This window comes from Choloepus didactylus (genome assembly GCF_015220235.1).
Source record: "Choloepus didactylus isolate mChoDid1 chromosome 11 unlocalized genomic scaffold, mChoDid1.pri SUPER_11_unloc5, whole genome shotgun sequence".
NCBI lineage: Eukaryota > Metazoa > Chordata > Mammalia > Pilosa > Megalonychidae > Choloepus > Choloepus didactylus.
In genome coordinates, this window is record NW_023637582.1 from 332622 (window position 1) to 348190 (window position 15569).

Consider the following 15569-nt stretch of genomic DNA (forward strand, 5'->3'; position numbering starts at 1 on the left):
GCAATTATAATTGAATATATTTTAAAAAGTAATTAATATGAAACTTTTTTTATTTCTAGACCATTGGCTTCATTTGAAGATTCATAATCATCAACTAGAGAATAGGGAGAAAGAAGAAGTGAGGTTTTTAAAAAGGCTTATCAAAATTGGTTCATTTTCATACTCTCTCCTAGTTTTAGAAAAATAAATAAAACCCAGACATGGGGAATGGGAATGAGGCAGCAACCACTGGTTTCATTCTCCTGGGCCTCTATTCTGACTCCAAGAATCCTGAAATTCTCATCTGCATCATCCTCCTGACTTGTGTGATTTCTGTTGCTGGAAACACCACCCTAATCCTCCTCATCTGCCTGGACCCCCACCTCCATACCCCCATGTACATCCTGCTCAGTCAGCTCTCACTCATGGATTTGACTTTAACTTCCTCTACTGTCACCAAGATGGTCACTGACTTCTCAGGGAAGAGAAACACTTCACAGATTGGCTGTGGGACACAGATGTTCTTCTACTTGACAGTAGGAATAGCAGAATGTGTTCTCCTGACCCTCATGACCTATGACTGCTATGTGACCATCTGTAACCCATTGAGGTACTTGGCCCTCATGAGCCCCAGGGTCTGTCTAGTAATGGTCATCAAATCCTGGATGGGGAGCTCTCGTACTTCCTTATCCCACACTATCTATATAATGCATGTCCCTACCTGTGGCCCCAGGGAGATTCATCACTTCTTCTGTGAAGTGATCGCTTTCCTAAAGCTCTCCTGTGAAGACGCATCAATTTATGAGAAAGTGGTATTGGTTACAGGTTACAGGTGCAATAATGATCCTCTTCTCATTTGGCCTCATCGTGGCTTCCTATGCCCTTGTCTTCCTCACTGTCCTCCACATGAACTCTCCCAAGGGGAGGAACAGAGCTCTAGCCACCTGCTCATCCCACCTGACTGTGGTGAGTCTCTATTTTGTTCCAGTCATGATTGGCTACATGACCCCAGGTATCTCTCTCCCCAGAACTAGACCAAAATCTCCTTGTATTGGAAACCATAATTACTGCCCTGCTGAACCCCCTTATCTACAGCCTCTGAAACAAGGAGGTACTGGGGGCTCTAAAGAAGGCCCTGGGGGAATCACCTATGTCAAAATAACCTGGAAGCATTTTGCAGCTGACAAGTATAAATGTCCTTACACCAAAAGACACCTCTGTATAATGAGAAACCTGTTTGCTATGACCTTCCACTGAATTAGCTGCTGCACTGACCATGTTTCTTTCCCCTTACAGTTTCTTGGTCTCATTTATCTATTTGAAAGTTAAATTCTCTTCAGTTTTATTCCCATGCTTTCTATCATGAATCAAATCTTGCTATGAGCACTTTATGTTGTAAGAATGCCCCAACTCACAGAGGAGAGACAGATTTCCAGGATTATTTATGGGGGTGGGAAGTAACAGAAAGCCAAACTCTCCCAAATTGTGATAAAAGTTGGAGGGATGTGTCCTAATTCCTAGATACCCTAAGCATAATGGACAGGGAATGATTGTGAGATGACCAATTTTTGTTTGAAAATAATATGTACCTTTCTCTGAATCATCACATTATATCTGTATATATATTGTATTATTTCACCCTCATGTATATCTATGTAAATTTATTTGTCAAAGTTTTTGTTGTCATACAACCTCTAGTAGACTGTAACACCATTGAGGACAGAGAGTTAGTCTTCTTTGCTGTTCCTTTCCCAGAATCTAGAGACATGTTTGGATTATATTAAGAGGTCAAAGGTATCTGTGGCTGAGTGAACACTGAATAAGTGCCCACTTATTTTATTGGTCTCTTTGCTGAATTATTCAAGCTAATGCTGTCCTCTGGGATGGTGATGACCCTAAGGGTGTATCCATAAATATATCTATGTGCCTGGAAACAAAACAATTTTGCTGTCAATTCTAAGAAACAAATTTAGTGACCTCAGTCAGCCATGGAGAATGTTATGAACACTAAATTATACATAGCAAGCCCATGGTGCTGTCACTCTCAATGGAGTATTTACATTTTGAATGGTAGAATAGCTTCAAAATTAGAGGGAAACATTCATTCTTTCAATTTTAATAGTCTAGTAACCTAAAAATGCTTCTAAATAAACATTCCAATAGCCAGCTTATTCTTATTCTTATTCTTATTATTATTATTATTATTATTTATATTTTGCATGAAAACAAATGGAAAATGATTTTTAAAAAGAGAAAACATTAGTTGATTTTTTAAAATGAGACGGTTAGATTTTAGTCTGAGGTGTACACTTAAGGCAGCAATTAGTAATCTGAAGAAAAGTTTTAGCCTCCTGACTGAGAAATTAAGAGTCTTAGTAGTACATTAGAGTATTTCTCTTTTGGAAAGGTTGACTGTTGAATTCACCATGATGGATAATTAAACTTAAAATACAATCAAAGTTTTTTCTTTGCAACATTCTGAGGGGTACTTTCAGAACAAATCACTACATAATCTGGTCTTGTCAAATGATAAGGAGTTTTGAAACAATGTATCATTGGTTAAAACAATGAAGGTTGATAACTCCAGTTTTCTGCTTGCCCAAATTTTCTGAGTAGCTCTTACATTCATCAATACCAGAGGGTCACATGCTTTCTTTCAACAATTTCCCATTGAAAACCTAGCATGTGGCTGTTAAATGTGCTGAGATAGATAAAAAAAAATTAATATGTCCAGTCTCCAGGAGATTAGTCTAGTGGGAAGACCACACACTACAGTGCAGGACAAACTTAGTTCCAAATTCAGTTGTTCCAAATGGAATGCCAGGAATGCCTTTGTTGATCATGGGGCAGCACTTACTTAGCAGTGTTCACTTGTAACCTAAACTCATTTGGTCTTTTCAGTGGCACTCTCTAGAAAGGACAACATCCCAGACATTCCACATGACATTGGTCACTGTCAGAAATGATATATTCAGGGAACAGATGGGCAGTCAACACTTACTCTGCAGCCAGGCTCAATAATTCCCTGTCCAGACTCCCTTGACAGCTGGTCCCCAATTAATTAGGCAGACACCATACTCAGAGACCATATTTTTGTGTCTGGAATTTTAACTTGTCTGATTCATCTACAAGGAAGCACCAGCACTTACTGAAACAGTCATCACTAATCTTAATCAAATACCCGGGCTCCTGATGTTTTCCTTGTTTCTCACAACTAATCACCTATATCTTGAGGAAAACACCAAACTGTGAGAAATTTTGGGGTGCACAGTCACAGAAGTCATGGAGACTAATTGACTTCAGGCAGGAAAGTTTTATTCATGAATCAGAAGGGTGGGATTTGGAAGAAAAAGTGCCATCAGCATGACAGGGGTCTGAAGTAAAGGTTCAGCCCACTTGAGACAAAGGGAGAGCTGTGTTTATGGGTGGTCAGTTGGTCAAGATGGACAGAGGTTTAGCTGAGGGACCAAACAGTGATTAGGCCCAGGGGTCTGTGGAGTGGGAACTGTGGAGGAATGGCGTGGAGTCAATGGTAAGTGAGTAGTGGGGTTTTTGCCCTTTTAAGGATTGGACTGTGTATCTCTGGGGAAGGGGGCACTGGAGCAGGATGCAGTGTCCAGTGTATGTTGTTCTGGTGACCAGGAAGTTGAGCACAGAAGGCTTGCCTAATGTGCTATTTGTGAAAGCCTGCATTCAGAGTGCAATTTTCCAACAAAACCCATGAGCACAAATGTTTCTGAAAAGTCAGAGCACTAGCCTTTTCTGTAATGACAGGGAGAAGATTAAAGAACATTTACAAATTAGTTATCATAAAGTCACACAAAACAATAAAGAGCAGCAGCCAACTGGGTAATCTGATCCTGAATTCCTTTGTTCTCCTTGTCAAGAAGTTCAGTTCTTGATGAGTTTGTTTTCTGAGAAGAACACAAAGCCCTTCTGTCAGATTTCACTTTTAATTGCAAAAGGTTCATATTCATCTTCTATAGAATAAAATCTTAAATTTGAAGTTAAGATCATTCCATCGCTTGTTTTACTTGCTTGTTCTGGAAATCATATTTTTAATTCTGTGTCTATTGCAAAGAATTGAGCTTGTTAGGATACCTTTTTGCAGGAAAGTGAGTCTGCTCATCTAAATACCAAAATCCACATATGAATGGAATGAACTCAGAACTCAGCATTAGGAGAATGGATTCTAGAGTCAGACTGGCCAAAATCTATCACTTACTGTGTGACCTTGGGCAGATGGTTTAGTTTCTTTATTTCTTGGTTCCTGCATCTATATCTCTTATGGCTGTTGTGAATATTTCATGAGTTAATATATGCAGAGTGCCTAGAATAGATCAGAGTAACCATGGCATAATTAGTAGCTCTTCCTAAAATTATTAGCAAAACTAGTACTACTGTGGTGATTAGGTTACTACCTCTGATCTGAGTCAAATTGTTTTTTCAGTGGTCTGACTTCTTTTGTTAGGGAGAAAGCAGCAAGACTCTTTTTCTCAGCTTTTCTCCTAAAGGCAACAAACATAGAGAAAAATTGTCCTTGTGAGTAAAATAGATTCATTTTCTTAATGGAACACAAAGCTTGTTTCTTTGTCACCTCTGAAACCCACCTAATGCCAGAAGTAGCCATCGGAGGCTCTCTCTCTGGTGTTTAAAAGACAAAGTTAAACTAAATCCCATAAGCAGGAATACATGATTATGTCCCTACTGATCCCTACAGGGTAAAACAAATTTAAGTAATTGAACAGATGGAAGTCTGGTTCCATATTCCATTTTACTGCTATAGGCATCTCAGCACAAGGCTCAGATACCTGCAATTTGTCTTCACCATGGGAAGGACAACAGTCAGCCTGGCACTGGGCAAGATGGAATCCAGGCCAGGGACCATTTAAGGCTTTAAAATTTCTCAGGGAATATTTTGGGAACACAGATCCTTAGGCTTTCCTTAAGTGATCAGAGAGATATGAGTTTTCAAAGTTGGATTAAAGAGATCTAAGCTTTAAATCTTTAAATCTTTTAGAGCTTTAAAGTCTTTAATGTTTTAGGGTCAGACACCACTGAGGTGATGAAAGGTCACATACACTTACCTCACTCTCTCTTTCCAAATATATATTCATATAAATGCAGAATTTTGCCCACATTTTGGGAATTTTAAGCATGTCCTGAGATTAATTCCTGGGCTCTACTTGAGAATTCTCTTGCTTAGAAACTCAATCCAGCTGTTTTATCCTGTACTTCTCCGAAGCACCAGCACAATTTCCAATATATCAGTTGGTCTGACTCCCTGTACTTCTGTGTCTGATCTGCAAGTGAAATTAGCATTCACTGATTGCTTTCCACAACTCCCATGGGATCCAGTGATAAGCTCAAAATTGTTGTATGAGTAAAGAAAAGCTGAACTAAAGGAGTTTGGAATTAGAGGAAGGCCTAATTTTCAAAGAGTGTAAAAAGTCATCCAAAAGGAAATCATGTCTCCTTAATGCTTCACTCCCCAAGTCAAAAATACTGCTGAATTCATTCAGTTGTATTGTTGGTTTGATGACTCAAAATTGCAACAGTTTTCTTGCAGTAGAACTAATGTGACCAAATTCTCTTCATTTTCCCAGGACTTTCTTGGTTTTAGCACCAAAGATCTTGTGCCCTGGAAACCAATCAGTCCATGCAACCAGTGATGTTTGGCCACCCTCATCAAATAGCACTTACTTAACACTTTTTAACAAAGGTATACACCCATAAAACCATCACCGCAATCAGGATTATGCATATATCGCCCACTGAATGGCTTTTTAACCTTTGTCAAAACAAGTTGAGGATACTAATGTGGGTCTGATTTTAGATTCTCTGTTTTGATCTATGTGTCTTCCACTTCTCTAGTACCTCAATGTCTTGATAACTGCAGTACAATAAATATTAATATTTGTTAGAGTGATCGCTCCCACTTTCTTCTTCTTTTTTGAGTTTATTTTAGCTGTTCTAGAGTCTGTGGCTTTTCATGTATATTTTGTAATAAGCTTGTCTGTGTCTTCAAAAAACCTTTGTGAGATTTTGAAATGAATTGCATTAAACCCACGCATCAATTTGAAGAGGATTGACATCTTTACTGTATTGAGTCTTCCAATCCATGAATACGATATTTATTTTCATTTATTTAAATCTTCTTTGATTTCTTTCATCAGCATTTTACATTTTCAGGATACAAACCCTATACATGCTTTCTTAAGTGTATTTCATTTACTTTGGAGCAGTTGTAAATGGAATCATGTTTTTAGTTTTGGTTTAAATGTGTCCATTGTTAGTATATGAAAATGAGAATGATTTGTGGGTGTTTTTCTTTAATCTTGTGACCTCATTGAACTCATTTAGTTACAGGTGGTTTTTATTTGTTTGTTTTGGGTGTATTCCTTTGGCTATTCAATCTAGGAAAGTGTGTCCTCTGTATTTAATGGCATTTTTATTTCTTCCTTTCGAATTCCATTACTTATTTCTTCTTTTCATATTGAAATGGCATGAAACTCCAGGAGTTTGTTTAGTAATAGTGGCGAGAATAGACATTCTTACCTTTTTCCTGATATAGGGTGGAATGCATTCAGTCTTTCACTCATAAGTGTCATCATTGTTGGTTTTCTGTATATGCTTTTTATCAAGTTGAGGTAATTCTGCTCTATTACTAACTTGATGTGAGTTTTTATCATGGATGAGTGTTGGATTTTATCAACAGCCTTTTTTGCATTAGTTGATGTAATTGTATGATTTTTCTTCTTCTTCCTGTTGATGTGACAGCCTAATCTATAGCCACCTGAGTTGATTTCGGTTGATTGACTTCTCTTCATTTTCGGCTTTATTTTCCTGCTTCTTTGCATGACTGACAATTTTTATTGCATTTCAAACACTGTGAATTTTACCCTGTTGGGTGCTTGATATTTTTGCATATTTATAAATACACTTGAGATTTCACCTGTGATCAGTTAAGTTGCTTGGAAGCAGTTTGGTCTTTTCATGTCTTACTTGTGAGTTGGGACCAACCTAGTAAGTCCAGAGCTAATTATTACTCACTACTGATTCAAGACCTTTCTGTGAACTCTACCTAATGCCCTGGTAGAGCAATGAGGGTTTTCCACTCTCACTTGTGGGAACAGGTACTACTCTCACCACCTCTGAGTGAATACCAGGCACTATTTCCTTTTGTCCTGTCTGGTGGTTCTTTCCCAGGTAGTTTCCACACATGTACGTGCTGATCAATATTTTCTTCAGAATATTTGAGGGAGAGTATCAGGAGATCTCCTGGCTTTTCTCTCTCACCTGCTGTCTTTCCTCCCATTCTGTGTTCTGTGACCACTAACCTCCTTGGTCTCTCTTCACTCTCAGCTCTTTCTCCTCAACTTAGGAAGTCCACATGTTCTGTGTTTTCCCTTCCTGCACCACAGCATGGAAATTGTTAGTGAAGTAAGTTGGAGGGACTTGCATGGCTCACCTCATTTGTTTCCCATCTCTCAAAGATCACTCTGCTTGATGGGTTTGGACATCCGATGTCTGTTGTCTTTAAAATTTTATTTTCATATATTTATTTATCTCATTTTTGATTTTCCATCAAAAGGGTACATCTGATTTCTTTCACTCCATAGTGTGCAGAAGCAGAAGTAAGGATATGCTTTTTTAGTTGTTTGAATATAAAAAAATGGGAAGATCAAGGGAAAAATTAATTGGGAAAGGGGGATAAGACTTGGTCAACATTAACTGCATCTGTTCCAGAAATTTAGAGCAAGAAGGAATTTCATTTGCTGCCACAGTAAAGAATAAGATGAGACACAAAGAACTGTTTGTAGCAGGTAAGAAATTATTGAGGAAGTATAGATGATCGGAGAAGAAAGACAGATAGAAATGAATGCACAGAAATATTTTTGAAGTGTCAAAGAAAAGTTAATCCAGTTTGGTTTAAGGATATGTTTATCCTTTTATTGGTTCCTGAGGCTTGGTCCTTGACTGGGTAGATGCTGAAAATATTTATTTCCTTCCTTTATGCCTTGTCATAAAAATGCAGTACCATATCTTAAGGTTTCTTATAGCTCAGGAATCTTAGTTTTCCAAGCAGTTTCTTGTAGGCACTGGCAGACCTACAGCACATCATAGTGAGTGAGAATGAATGGCTGGGAAGAACGTCTTTCACCCACTGATTGGAAATGATTCCACTGAAAGGGATGACTACTCAGAGGAACCTTGTCTCTCATACTACCAGAGCAATGTCCTTCCCAAATATAACAGCCCCCCCCCACAATACTACATTTTTCCTAAAAGATTTGATCAATAAAATTGTCAATGCTGCATCAATCAGAGGAACTTCATTGTGCACATATTTTAATATGATATGAGTAGCTCTATTTTTTATTTTTTATTTTTTTTATAATTTTAATATCAAATCTCTGTCCAGCTTTTTTTCTGTAGTATCAGTCATAATTAATGGAAAAACAAATGTTATAATGGAGTTTTTAAAAATACTTTCTAAAGTTCAAACTACTAAAGTGAACTGAACATTTTTTCAATGTTATAGAAGAAAACTCATTCTTTATTTGCTACATATTCATTCTATTCTTTGGGCCACATTTGAAAAACAGTGCCTTCTCTGACTCATCCTACAGAAATCTTTGTCGAGTTTTCCCAGAGGGGAGAGAGCTTCACTTCATGTCAAAGCCTGAAGTGTGGAACCTCTGACCAACTTTTCTTGGTAATAGCAGTGATGGGCTGAGTTTTCCTAAATAGGACAGTCTCAGGTATGATCTTGCTGGGTCCAGGCTGCAAACAGGCCTGGCAGGAAAGGTCAACAGGCAAGGCCAGAGAAAGCCATTGGTGCATGATGAGGTGGAAGGCAGCCTGGCTGGGCAAATGAGGCTGGGCTGAGCTGGACACAGGCAGCTCTGCCACAGTGTCATAAGGACATAGCAATGGCCCTAGGAGGTTGAGTCCAGGGCTAGGCCCAGATGTGGGCAAGTTCAGACAGCCAGAAAGCACCACAATGGCCCAACACAATGTCTAGCTTGTAAAAGGTACTCAATAAGCATTTGTTAAGTGTTGGAATAAATGAAACTTCATCACAGCCCCTGGGATTCAAGACTCTCCAGCAGCAAATACCAGCCAAGGGTCTGGGCAGAGACAAGCTCACAGGTGCGGGAGAAGGGAGAGCTTGGCTGCATATTACCAAAATGGTGCAGAACAGTAGGGAAAGCAGCTGAGTAATCTTGGGCAGTTTATCTTACCTCCCTGCACCTTACTTCTTTGTCTGCAATGTGGGGGAAATTATTCCCACCTTGTGGGGTAGTTTTACAAGCTTCATTGAAATCCCATGAAGCATGTGAAGGACAACTACCAGGTCTGTTTCAGCAGCTCTGAAGCAGTGTGAGAGGGGTTAGGCAGGAGTTGTGCTCTGACCCTGGCCAGCATGGAGCAGTCTTGTGGGCATGCTGTGGCTTACCCAGCAGCCAGGGCTGGTCACTGGGAGCAGCAGCAGGCACCAGCCCTTGTTAGCAACACACACTGCTTACCTCTGCCCTGCCTAGCTCATGGGCTGGCCAGGCCTTGGGATGGAGGTGGAGCTTCCAACCAAGTGGGCCTGGGAGGTGAGGAGCCGGCTGACAGTAGCAGCCAAAAAGGTAGGAAGAAAAGGGAAGCTGAGATCTTGTCCTGAGCACCTGATGTGATCCTTACATAGGTGATATCAGTCTTCCTTTTTCTTAAGGATTGGTTTGTTCTATAGGCTTGTTCTATAGACTCTCTTTTTCTCAAGGTGACTTCTCTCTACAGGGAGTTCTTATAGCTATTCCCTGGGCATGTGCCAAGATCACTCAGACCTTCCATTTGTTCACTCACTGTTTTATTCAAAATGGGCCACTAATGCCATGGCAACACCCTGAGGTGCAAAATGGGGGTCATCTTCAATGATGAGGATCTTGCCCTCACACATTCCTTCTCCTCATACACATCTGGCTCTTCTTTCTGTAACTTTCTTGTTGCCAAGTCCTGTCCCCCAAATCTTTGGGATTATCTGCACTTGGAAAGTACATCTTGTTAATTGTAATCCACAGCCCTGTCATTGTCAACAGGGTCTTGGGAGAGTTTTGCCAGCCTGTTACTTCCAAATCCCTCCTGGGTGCTTTCTCACATAGGCACCTCTGTACTATGTCAGACAGCCTTATCCAGACTGTGAAATTACTGGGGTCAGGATTGTTGTGGCTTATTCATCTTTCAGCCATTTGCAGACCCTAGCAGAGTACCTGTTACAGAGCAGGCCACAAGAAACACTGGATGTCATGAAGAGTGAGGGGTGTATGATACCATAATGAAGGATAAATGACATTATGTGCAGGTCAAAACCCATAGAACTATACAACATGTAGAGGGTGCCCTCATGTCAACTGTTGACGTTTGTCCATAATGTACCAGTATTGGTCCACTGTAACAATTTACCACACTAATGCAGATGCTAATCATAGGGGAAATGAGTTTGGGGATAGGGGAGTATATAGGAATTCTGTATTTTTTGTGCAACTTTTTTGTGCTCTAAAATTAAATTTATTATTTGGAATCAAACAAAAATCTGAAATTTGGAAAGACTGCCTTGTGACTTATCCATGGTCATGTATGTGTGAAGTACAGAGGGTGAAAGTGGAGGGGTAGCTCTAAAGAATCAGAGGTAATAAGAGAATATATAGTTTTCCTATACTACTCTTCATTGAAGAGCATTTTGGTGGTTCCCAGTAGCCCTTTTAAAATATCTGGATCCCAAAATTTGAAAAAAGATTTCCAAAGAATTCAGGAGTTTTCAGAGCTGAAGTGTTGCCTCCAATGTGACATTCCCATTGGAAAGGCAACCTTCTTCAGGTTGCCATTCCTTTCAAAAGCACAGTAATTGTGAGAAGTACCAGAAAGCATCATCACATTGAGGCTCATATTTGAAAAGAACATCCTATTGTCTTCTCTGACCACAGAATCTTATTGTCTCTGCTCACTGGCAGCTGAACATTGCTCATGCTACATTTTAGATTCCACAGCTCAGTCCAATCAATGGTGTCATGACCCCCTCATTTTCCCTGTCTACCCATTTTCACATTGGAATATAATAAACAACTAAAAAGGTAAACATTAATTAGTAGATTTTGATGGAAGACCAGAAAAAATGACAAGCTTCAGACTGAAATCTATGAGACTATCTGGGTACTTTTCAAAAGAAATCCTTTTCCTTTCCATGGCTGCATTTGAAAATCCCCTTGCTTGCCTTACAGTTTGGCTGCTTGTTGTCATCTGGTATGTGTCTCTCTCTTTGGATCTTATTCAGAATCAAATAATTGAACATTGTATTGACATGATAACTGTGAGGTTTTATGAAGATGCATTGGTTGTGTTGTGAGTTGGAAAGCTCATTATTTCAGGACTCAGAATATTAAGGCAAAATATAGGTATTTTCACTAACCAGAAATAGCCACTTATTTTGTCTCTGAATTATTTCACTTATTTCAAAAGGAGAGATATTCTATGATTCCACTACAATGAACTCCCTGAACAATGTAAAATCAATGTATTATAACACAGAGTATTGGGGAATTACAGATAGACAGAAGCTAGTGAAGGGGGAATGATAACCTAACATGTTCAGATATGTTAATGAGGGTGAATTTAAAAGTATGGGAATAAAGAAAAGAAATAGCCAGTCAGTAGATTCACAATTTCATTAACCCCTGATATTTTTCACCTGCAAAAATGAGACTTTACACCAGAGTAGTAACTTTACACTATTTAATGACCATTGGAATAACCTCTGAAGGTCATTAATTAAAAAACTTCAGACACAAATAATCAGCACCTCTGGGGTCCCTTCTACAATATCTTCATTCTAGGTTCACTTTATTCAAACTGTGTTCCTCAGGACACCAGCATAAGGATAATTATTAATTTTTACGTTTACTAAAAATTATGATTACTTGGCCCCACTCAAGATCTCCTGAATTAAATCCCAGAAGTTTAGGCAATGGGATTTACATATTAAACAAGTTTTCAAAGAGATTTTATGCACTAAAATGTTTTGGTTCTAAGTGATTTTTAATAAATTTGTGCATTTTAAAGTTAATACCTTTAGTGTCTCTGTGTCAAATACATCAACTCTCTCCTAAGCATTGAGTTCTCTTTTTCTTATACATGGAAAGTAATCAGGCAATCGAGTAGCAGGTTTGAAAATGTTTTCTTTCCACATGACTGAATGGGGAACAGAAAAGTAGACTTTAGTAAGCAAATCAGAAGTCATATTGAGTAGGATATGACATAAGATTTACCATGTGAGATAATCTGGAGTACATGGAATCATGAATGCCTAACATGAGATAATCAGATCAAATTCATAACTGAGATTTTGCAACCTGGGTCAAGGATACTAATACTTCTTTAAATTTCTTATGAGAGTTTCTCATTTGTTTATTCTTCTCCAAACTTTGGCTCCATTCTCTGTCTACAAATTTCTGCTGTTTCCATTTAAGTCTACTGAAGTGTAGAATCATTGGCAGATGGCCAAACACTTAATTTAACAAACACCTTAAATCTGTCAGATTACATTTAAAATTTTAAAAATTAATAAAAGGCATAGATATAAAGACATGGGAATATGTGATAGATGTACACATGTATTTTATATTGTGCTATAAATACTAACATACACAAAGACAAGTTCATTTTAGTTTCAGAGTCTTTCCATATTAGAGCCTTACACTACATCAAGAATGTAGTTTTTTTTTCAGTGAGTCCTTAATTATATATTTAGATACAGAAAAAAAGCAGGAGGTCCCATTTCTGTTCTCAGGTAATAGAAAAGGAACAAAACTGAAATCATTTGAACTCAACCAACATTTATTGAGAAGTTAAGTGCAAAAAAATCTATGGAACATTCAAAGATGACTAAGACTTGAGCCTTTCTGCCCAAGGAGATTATATTATGTTGGATGCAGATCTGTGAAGAAACAATAATACAAGACAAGAAAAAGTACCAAGACAGAGACAAAGGGAACTCTGGTGGAAGCAGTGATGAAGAAGCTTGAAAAACTATGTAAATATCTGGAGATAACTTTATGGAAGAGAAGCATTTATGTAGATGCCCACAGGCAGCAGTGGTCATTCTGACCTGAAGAGCAAAAGTGGTAACTTGTGAAATCATTGGAAACATTCAAGGGTAAGTAAACATGGCTACACTACAGCATATATGGAAAATGAGTGTTGGACATAGGATTCAGAAGTTACCTTAGGACCTGCTATTCAGCAGGGTATCTCAAATATGTAAAACTTGTTAAAAGGCATATGCTCCAACCTCTTCCCCAAAGAGGTTGATTCATGAGGTCTAGGGTGGTACTCAGGAATCTTGATATTTAACTTATGATCAGTCAATTTGGGTAACACTGTTAAATAGGAACTTCTGCAGGGACACAAAGTAGCTGGTATCTACTACCCTCCCTCTCCCCCCATTGAAGAATAATTCACATTACAGAAAGCTGAAAATAAAGTAGCAACATCATTTCTCTACTGTGGCTAAAAAATTGAAATTCAGGTGGTCAGTGTTTCAAAATAGCTGTAGTATCAAATGGCATAACAATGCAGAATCTGAGTATTTTAAGGCAAAGTGGCATCTCCTTTACTGTTTAAACATTAGCCTTCTCCATAGCACTTTTCTCAAAGCAGCAAGTACCTCCTTGTTCCTCAGGCTATAGATGAGGGGGTTCAGCATGGGAGTGATGATAACATTAAACACAAAGAGATGCTGGTCCACCTCTGAGGGCAGAGAGGCACCTGGGGTCATGGAGACAATCATGGCTGGAACAAAGTAGAGGCTCACCACACACAGGTGGGAAGAGCAGGTGGCCAGAGCTTTGTTCTTGCCCTCATGGGAGTTCATGTGGGGGACATCAAGGAAAATGAGGGTGTAGGAGGTCAGGATGAGCCCAAAAGGGATGAGAAGGAAAACAATGCCAGACACCAACACCACCTTCTCATAGGCTGAGGTGTCCTCACAAGAGAGCTTCAGAAGGGCCATAGCTTCACAGAAGAAATGGTGAATTTTCCTGGACCAACAAACAGAGAAATGCATGGCATAAATTGTGTGCATTACTGAGATGAGAACATCCCAAATCCATGACCTGGCAGCCATTTGCACACAGACTCTGGGTGTCATGATGATCTGATATCTGAGACAGCTACAGATGGCCAAGTAGCAGTCAAAGGCCATGAGAGTCAGGAAGACACACTCTGCCACCCCTAGCATCAAGTAAAGAAAGATTTGTACTCCACAGCTGATGCAAGAGATGCCTCTGTGTCCTGAGAAGAAGTCAGTGACCATCTTGGGAACAGTGGTGGAGATGAGTGTGGTGGTTAGGTTCATGAGTCAACTTAGCCAGGTGATAGTACCCAGCTGTCTTGTCAGGCAAACACTGGCCTAACAATTGCTGTGAGGATGTTTGAGGCTGGTTAATAAACCAACAGGCCGGTTTATTAAATCATCAGTCAATTCATGGCAGCTGTTGACTGATGACTCACAAAAGGGTGTGCCTTCCACAATGAGAGAATGCAATTGGCTGGATTTAATCCATTTAACCAGTTGAAAACTTAAAAGCAAGACAGATGGAGGACCTTCACTTCTTCTTTGGCTGCCCATTGAAGCATTTCCTGAGAAGCTCATTGAAGTTGACAGTTCATTTCTTGAGGAGTTCATCAAATACGTTCATTGAAGATCTCAGTTCATTTCCCGAGGGGTTCATTGAAGTTGCCAGTTTGTTTCCTGAGGAATTCATCAGACATCTTCCTTGGAGTTGACAGTTTGCTGACTGCTCTACAGAATTTGTACTTGTGCATACCCACAGTTGCATGAGTCACTTTTACAATTTGATAGAGACACCCCTCATTGATTCTGTTTCCCTAAAGAAGCCTAACTAATACAACTTGGTACTGAGAGTGGGGTGGTTCTTGAGTAACAGAATCTTAAAATGGGCTTTTACAATTTCCTTTCTACTCTAATTAGATTCAGAGGCACTAATGACTCTATTTCCAATAATCAAGAGGGCACTGACAGTCTATGGCATGAGTTGGCAAAGGAGATATGCAAAATAGCACCGTTTGATTCTCCTAATCATATTCTAGTACGAAGCAAGGCTCTGGGTGACAGTGTTTTCAGCACCTTCACAGAGTTTTGCAGAATTAAAAGGTATAATGACGTTGGCTTGCTGCTCTCAGATACTTTGGATAAAGTTGTAAGAGAAAGGGATGAACTAAAGGCTTCAAATTCAGAGCTTAAATGCCGTATGAAAGATGTAAAGGTTTCTATGTGTGCCCTGAAAGAAAATCTTATTTCCTGTGCCCACAGACTGGAAGTTCCTGAAAACCAGATGCAGACTCTCATTGTGTGAGTAGCAGATTTACAATGTAAACTAAAATCTCCACCTCTTAGGATGTCTGCTGTTAAAGTAAAGACATTGATTGGAAAAGAATGGGATCTGGAAATTTGGGATGGGGACATATGGATTGATAATAATGGCAGTGAGGACATTGGAAACCTGGATTCTGCTGAGTCATGG

General features: G+C 39.2%; 2 protein-coding genes across 2 annotated transcripts; one reads left to right on the forward strand and one right to left on the reverse strand.

Annotated features, from left to right (window-relative positions):
* The first annotated feature begins 200 nt into the window (after positions 1 to 200).
* On the forward strand, positions 201 to 1013 carry LOC119524727 (olfactory receptor 2AE1-like). Its single transcript, XM_037823402.1, has one exon. The coding sequence runs from the start codon at positions 201 to 203 to the stop codon at positions 1011 to 1013; it is 813 nt and encodes a 270-aa protein (XP_037679330.1).
* A 12623-nt stretch (positions 1014 to 13636) lies between these two features.
* On the reverse strand, positions 13637 to 14380 carry LOC119524728 (olfactory receptor 2M4-like). Its single transcript, XM_037823403.1, has one exon. It carries the CDS (start codon positions 14378 to 14380, stop codon positions 13637 to 13639), a length of 744 nt encoding a protein of 247 aa, XP_037679331.1.
* Between the last annotated feature and the right edge of the window lie 1189 nt (positions 14381 to 15569).